The 8,016-nt window shown below is 45.3% G+C and overlaps 1 protein-coding gene across 1 annotated transcript; it reads left to right on the top strand.

Annotated features, from left to right (window-relative positions):
• The first annotated feature begins 288 nt into the window (after positions 1–288).
• LOC115638035 (olfactory receptor 13G1-like) lies at positions 289–1,230 on the top strand. Its single transcript, XM_030539632.1, has one exon. The coding sequence runs from the start codon at positions 292–294 to the stop codon at positions 1,228–1,230; it is 939 nt and encodes a 312-aa protein (XP_030395492.1). The 5' UTR covers positions 289–291.
• Positions 1,231–8,016: the final 6,786 nt, after the last annotated feature.

Genomic DNA, 8,016 nt, shown 5'->3' on the forward strand with positions numbered 1-8,016 from the left:
TTCACATTAATTTCACTAGAAGATTTATACTAGGTCCTTCAAAGTCAATGGGCCAGCTGTCCAGCTGTTCTGAATTGGTGTACAGTATTGAAATCAATTAGCCAGAAGCCCTGCTGGCATAAACTGACATAGCTTCATTGGAGTCCATGGACGAGATCCACAGCTGGTGCAAATCAATCTCTTTCCTTTGGTTTCTGGTCTTCTTTAGAATGACACTAATATACACCAGCTGAATGTCTGGTCCAGTGAGCTGATTTATGTCAGCAGGTGAGGAGTAGAGGAGATTTGGAAATGAAGAATCAATCCTCAGTCACAGAGTTCATCTTGGTGGGTCTGTCCAGCCTCCCTGAATACCAGATGTTCCTCTTTATATTATTCACCTTCATCTACATGGCAGCCCTCACTGGAAACCTCCTCATCGTCATCACTATTACTACCAGCACCAGACTCTACACCCCCATGTATTTCTTGCTTATCAACTTGTCCTTGATAAACCTTTTATCCATCTCAGTGTCCATTCCCAAAATGCTACACAACCTTCTGGAGCACAAAAAGACCATTGCCTTCTTAGACTGCATTACACAGATATATCTCTTTACTTGGACTCTGGGAAGTGAAGCTCTGGTCCTTGCTGCGATGGCTTTTGACCGTTACGTTGCTGTCTGCCACCCTTTGCATTACACCATCATCATGAGGAAGGAGGTTTGTGTTGAGTTAATCACTGGCGTATGGATAGCAGGGGTGATCAATTCTGCAGTCAACACTGGATTTGTGCTCCAGCTTTCTTTCTGCAACTCGAACATCATCAATCATTTCTTTTGTGAATTACCATCAGTGCTAAAACTCTCCTGCTCAGACATCAGCCTCAATGAAACTTTGGCTTTTCTGGCTGACATAGTCTTTGGGATGGGGAGCTGTGTGGTAACTTTAACATCCTATTACTTCATTCTGAGAACTATCTTGAAGATTCGCTCCACAGAAGGCAAGAAGAAAGCCTTCTCCACCTGCTCCTCCCACCTCATAGTTGTCATCTTGTACTACTCAACAGCCATTTACACCTATATACACCCCTCCTCAGCCTACTCTCCAGACAGAGACAAAGTGATCACTGTCCTATATTCCGTTATAACTCCAGTGCTGAATCCTATCATATACTCTCTGAGAAACAAAGAGGTCAAAGAAGCCCTCAGGAAACTGATAAGAAGACTTGAGCCATATCAAAGAGAATAACATTATCTATCTATCTATCATACTTATCAGTATAGTATTTACGCACTGAAAAAGATTTGTTCTTGAATGTTCTTGCAATTGTATTTACTTTTCAGATAGAATGAAACATGTTTGTTACTGTTAATAATAACTTGGATATACCTGTAATACATCTGAGAACAGAGAATGCAGGTTGGGAGATGCTTTCTTTGAAAGGAGTGACTCAGACAAAAAAATTAGAGATTAACGCATGCAATTGCCCCAACATGAGGTTTCTGTGATGCTTGGGCAAAAAGGGCTAACATGATCCTTGGATGTATAAAAAGTGGAATATCATGTAGGAAAGTAAACTTGACTCTATACATAGCATTTTGAGACCACTACTGGAAAACTATGTCCATTTTGGGAAGATGAAGCTGTTACAGAAGCTAAATGAGTTCTTTGCATTGGTCTTCACCAGAGCCAGATTAACCTTTTGTGGGCAGTGGCACCAAGCATATTTGTGGGCCCCTGCGTAGTGACTGTGGGCTCTGAGTGTGGGCCTGGTTTGGTAGTTCCATTGGTGCCATAGTATATCCGGTACTGAATTTCTGAGATATTTTTCATTTTGATCACACACCTCTACATGACTATATGCATTGCCATACACAGCTCCCTCAGCCCCCAGTTTTTCTTATTGAGCTGTACACCCGTGTGGGTTTACCAGTGTCCACAGTGAGTAGAACTTTCATACTGATCAAGGAAACTCCCCACAGATTTGTCTCCTTCCTCATTCAGACCTTCTATAGCCATGTCTCCAGTACCCCACTATATCACCAGTCACTGTATGTGGTCCTAGTCTCAGCTCAAAGTTCTAAAGCCAGCAGATACCTGATCAATTCTGACAAATCCCTCCCTCAGCAACCATCCTGCCATTTGAGCAAGCCACCTGCAAACACCGTTTCCCCAAAGTGAGGACTTAGCCCTTGGGAATCTGAAGAAATCAGCCTTTCTATCTCTGCTCCCATCTACATGCTAGTCTGCTACCTGATCACCACTACCTCTCCTCATACTTATTTCCTTTCTACTTTGGACATGCTCCCCAACCAGCTGGGATCTCCCTCTGCAAGCCTAACCTGCCTCCTCCTTCCCTGCTCCTCTTGACATTCCTTTCCTCTTGGTGATCTCTGTTCCTAGAGGTTAACTCCAGTTTCTTTATGGCCCCCAGTAGTCACAGAGCCACTTGAAGCTTCTCTGGCTATAGCCATGGGGCCAATTGCCAGAGACCAGCCTTAGACAGCTGCAACTACTAGCTGCAGGAGGGGTGGCAATGCCAAGGGTGAGTGTGCTTGAACCTTGCAGCGGCAGCACTAGGGACTCTAATCCTCAGCGCTGGCCCTAGGCAGCTGCAGACTCAGGAGTTAGGCACTTCCCTCCTCTAGGCCATGACTTTAAAGTACCTGAGATTCCCATCACCTGCAGCAGAGGCCACCAATACCCATGCACTCCTCAGCTAGCACATAGTCATGCAGAAAGTACAGCCTGAATGATTTTGGAGGCTGGAGTGTCAGGAGATTCCCATCCCTGAGCAGCAGCTCTGCAACAAGCTCACATGCCCCCCCTCTGCTGTGAGACCAGGACCCTGTGAAGACAGTGAAGTTACCCTAAGTATAATCAGTTCTATCCAAAGCCTGTTGAAGTGATTGGGAGTCTTTTCATTGTCTTTAATGGGCTGTGTATAAAAGCAAAGGACCCCTTTCTAGATTCTAGGAGCAAAGTGCATTCTATGTGGCACTGGTTTACTATTGTAACAGGAAGGTCTCACATCACCTACTGAATAAGCAACACTTCCTACAGCACCTAACTTTTTCTAATGGGCTTCCACCCAATTACTAAATATAAACCTGCTTTGCTTACAAGGGCTGAAAATATCAGGTAGTATGGTCACAAAAGCAGGGCACTTCTGAGTTCAATTAGAATTTTGGATATGCACAGAACACAGACAGGACTGATTCCCACATGGTTACAGAACTGCAGTAAAGTGGAACAATTTTCAGCTTGTGTGATTGGAAGATATCTGGATCCATATTATAAGACTGTCCTACATAAATAAGGAAAAACTGAAGTGCCTTTATCATTCTTTTGTTCCATTCTTTGTTTCTATGGGAAATTTGCCAGTGCAATATTACTGTCTTCCTTTTAAACAAACAAAAGTAAAAAAAAAATGGTAATGGCTGTTGAAAATAGCAATTCCAGTCCTAGTTAGCACTCGGAAGACCCCAGCATCTGTTGCTCAATTTTTTCCTACTTTTTCTACAGCCAGTTACAGAGAATCAGCATATTTGATTTGGGAGAAATGAAGTAACAGCTGTCCAAATTGAGCTTGAGCACTCCTGAATTTTGAGGGTGTTCAAATCTGGAAGGCAGGTGCTAGATTCCCTTTCTGAATATTAGATAAATCTGGAAAGGAAAAAGTTAATTTCTATTTTCATGACTCAGAAGTGGAAATTCTCCTATACTGTATCTGAAGCTGCCCAGGTCCACTAGTAGAGCCTCCCCTCCCATACTTTTCATTTTAACTTCTGGTGGGATCCACATACCTCCCTTGCTAGGCTTCAGGTAGAGAGGAGCACTGTCCATTTAGTCCACCCAGTTCTTTCCTTGGGGGCTGCCAGGCCAAATCATACCAGCATCCTTAGTCTTGGGAAGTCTTCTGAGGGTGCTATCTGGGTCAAAGCCTTCTACTCCTTGGGAACATTGTTCCCCATTCACACTGCCACCCTCTTCTAGCAGCCAGCTCCCCATTCATAGCAACATGCAATGCATGGAGTCTCTCAGCTTCCCCCTTCCCTTTCCTGTTGATAGCGACCAAGGCAATGCTGGGAATGTTCCTTCCCTGCGCCAGGGCAGGCTCTCTAGGCAGGGAGCTAGCCAAGGAACTACACCGCCCAGGGCCCCGTGGGATCTCAGTTCCTATGCTGGATCTGGGCTGCTCTGAGGCTCCATTTCTGCAGAGGGGAGGAAGTGAGTGTTATGGGCCCTCTTCTGAGCCTGGGCCTGGCGCTGTGGCACCACTGGCACCATGGTAAATCCGGTACTGGTCTTCACTGCAGAGGATGTGCAGGGGATTCCCACATCTGAGCTATTCTCTTTTGGTGACAAATCTGAGGAAATGTCCCTGAGGTGTCAATAGAGGAGGTTTTGGAGCAAATTGATACATAAAACAGTAAGAAGTCACCAGAACCAGATGGATTCACACAGGAGTTCTGAAGAAACTCAAATGTGAAATTACAGAACTACTAAATGTGGTTTGTGACCTGTCATTTAAATCAGCTTCTGTACCAGATGACTGGAGGATAGCTAATGTGATGCCAATTTTTAAAATAGGCTCCAGAGGCAATCCCAGCAATTACAGGTCTGTGAGCCTAACTTCAGTACCAGACTAATTGGTGGAAACTATAGTAAAGAATAGAATTATCAGACACAGAGACGGACACAATTTTTTGGGGAAGATACAAACTATAAACAAGGAGCCCTGGGTTCTGTTCCTGGCTCTGCCATTGACCTGCTGTGTGAACATGACTGAGTCATTTTCCTGCTTGGTGCCTCAGTTTCCCCTCCTACCCTTTGACTGTCTTCTCTATTTTGATTGTAAGGTCTTTGCTGCAGGGGCTGTCTCTTATTCTGTTTCTGTGCTGTATATAGTACAAAGGAAGCCTGATCTTGGGTAGAGCCTCTAGGTGCTATATTAGTAGTAGTAGTAATAATAATAATTAATAATGTCCATATATTTTATTCATATTCATCATTCTTATTTCACAGAGTAGCTGCCCCATCTGAATTTGTTTCTCTAACTGGTCTGCGTGAGTTGGACACAGCTATTGGACTTAAAGCACAAATTAAATCAGGACTGTGTGATAGTGATCACTGTGGTCATTTCTGGGCTTAAAAATCCATAGATCTTGGAATGATTATCTCCTTCTATCCAGTTCCTCTCTTGTCTCATTCCTTCTCCTCTGCTGCTATCTAGTGATCACATAATGCAAACCAAATTTCTTTGCTATCACCTGCATGCTTCATCTTTTCTCTTTACCATTATATTATGATACTGCATTGGTCAATCAGAATTTCAAATCTCCTTGGAGCACTCTGACTGGATAGTGGTGTCACAGGCCCCCACAGAGATTGGCCTTTTTATTGTTAATTCATCAGCAAGCATGGTTTGTGAGCCCCAAACCTGGTAACCCTGAGACCAATGGAAGATTGGCTTTGATCGTTGTGGGGTCAGGTTTGGGACCCATTTTTTGGGATTACAATGTTTGTGCAGGTAGCTAAAGACGTCCGAACACTGCAGTGTCTGAACACTCCACCGCCAATGAAAAATGTCACCTCTAGAATTCACAGGTAGGGAAGGAGCTTTATCCTAATTCCAAAAGGACGAGAATTAAGGCACAGATGGCTGTATCCTCAGATGCTGCAAATCTACCTTCCTAGGCATTTAGGCAGGCCTCTGCACGGAGTATCTCAGTGCCTTGCAGTCATTAATATTAACAATTTACTATCACAGCACCCCTGGGAGGAAGGGAAGTGCCATTATGCTTATTTTATACCTGGGGAAACTGAGGTAAAGGGCAGTTTAGGTGACTTGTGTAGTCACACAGACAGTCCGTGGGGATCTGGCCCATTGACTCCAACGGTTCCTAAACACCTTTACAAATCTGGCCATAGGTCTACACCACAGAGCCTATGCAAACAGATGTCCCAAACTGAGGGTTTTGTCAGTGTAGCTATGCTGGTTAGGGGTGTGTTCGCTGAAGACCAGGCCTTAGAGAAATTGCGATAAATAGTTGTTCAAACATTCTTCGTCATTAAGCACCCTGCACCTAAATGAAAATTGGAATCCTCCTTTCCCCTAAACAACCAGATTTAGGAAGGGTTTTTATACATGCTAATTCAGTTGGGATTCATGGCCAACATTTCCAAAATTGGGTGATTAAAGCTAAAATAATTATGAGGCTGGGATTTTCAATGTAGCCAAAGGGAATTAGACACTTGAATCCTACTGAATGTCAAAGGAGTTTGAGCCTCTAACTTCTATAATCTCCTTTTGAAATGCCAGACTTAGCTCTTCTGTGGCACTTCCACAAATCTCAAAGCACTCTGTGTGTGTGTGTGTGTGTGTGTGTGTGTGTGTGTGTGTGTGTGTGTGTGTGTGTGTGTGTGTGTGTGTGTTTCACTGCTGTGTCCTGCTGTAGGGAATGAGACCTTCTCAGTATGTGTCTGTGTTTCACTGCCGGCCTCTGCTGAAAGAAATGAGACCTGCTTACCGTATGTGTGACTGCTGCGGCCGGAAGGAAGGAATGTATGTGTGTGTGTTAGGGTGACCAGTTGTCCTGATTTTATAGGGACAGTCCCGATTTTTGGGTCTTTTTCTTGTATAGGTTCCTATTGCCCCCCACCCCCTGTCCTGATTTTTCACATTTGCTGTCTGGTCATCCTAGTGTGTGTGTGTGTGTACATGTTTCGCTGTTGGCCCTGACTGAAACCCTCAGCATCTAGTTTCAGAGCCCGGATATACAGACTTGGACTCGTGCTATGGAGCTGAAAACAGCCATACAGACATTTGAACTCAGGATCTGAAGCCCACCCCCTCCCCTGGCTTCAGAGCCCGATTTCCAGCCTGAGACGCAACGTCTGCTGAGCTGTTTTTAGTGCCATAGCACTAGGGTTGCCAACCCTCCTGGCTTGTCCTCAAGTCTCCAGGAATTAAGGATTAATTTTTAATTAAAGGTTGCATCATGGGATGAAACTTCCAGTAACAGGTCCAACCAAAATTGGCAACCACATGTAACACAAGCCCCATAAGCCGAGTTTGCAAACCAGGCTTGGAGACTGGCTGCCGCGTGTGTTAAAACGCAACGCGATGTACCCTCCTCGGCCTGTGCTGCAGACTGGTTCGCTGTCAGGACCATGCATGTGCATGCGCACACATGACTGGAACACTGGTGCGGGCGGAGCTGCAGGTCACAGCAATGGGGCACAGCAGTGGGGCACTGTGTGGGGAGAGAGCAGGGCTAAACTTGACAAGCAGAGTGTCAGAATCCAGAGGAATCATCAGCGTTGTTTGTTTGGGGCTGGACAGCCATGACAAAGCAGGTTGTAACTCATTATTGTCATGCACTGGCAAAGTGGGGAAGTATTTGGGGTCAGGAATAGTAGGGTATTGTGGGTCAGGACTGAGGTACATCAGCAAAGCTGTGAAGGGAGCCAGGGCTGGAATAGTAGGGGGTTGCAGGTTGGGATTAAGGGACATGGGTATAGCTGTGAGGGGAACAGGGTTGGGACACCAGAGGTCATGGATCTGGACTGCAGTGCATCTGCAGAGCTGTGTATGTGAGATCCCAGACGTGAAATAACAAGTGGCTGCAGGTTAGGATTAACAGGCATTGGCAGAGGTGAGGGTTGGGGGAGCCCAGGGCCGGAGTAGCAGGGGGAGTCTATGTTTGGCTTTGAGGTCATCAGCAGAACTGTGTGTATGATCAAGTCTACAAACGGAACAGCAGAGGTCTGCGGGGCAGGACTAGGGAATATTGGCAGAGCTGTGGAGGGAGAACCCAGGACTAGGATAGAAAGGGACTGCAGCTCAGGATTGAGGGGCACTGGCAGACCTCTATATGTCTGTGAGTGCATGTGTGTGCACACATATGTGTGATGGAGCAGGAATTTTTCATATTTTGGATTAATAGTTTGGGTGCCTCAGTTTCCCGCATATGGTGCATCGTTAACTAGGTGGTGGGAAAGGGTTGTTTACTTTTTGCAGAGACACAG

Source organism: Gopherus evgoodei, chromosome 21 (assembly GCF_007399415.2).
Source record: "Gopherus evgoodei ecotype Sinaloan lineage chromosome 21, rGopEvg1_v1.p, whole genome shotgun sequence".
Classification (NCBI taxonomy): Eukaryota; Metazoa; Chordata; order Testudines; family Testudinidae; genus Gopherus; species Gopherus evgoodei.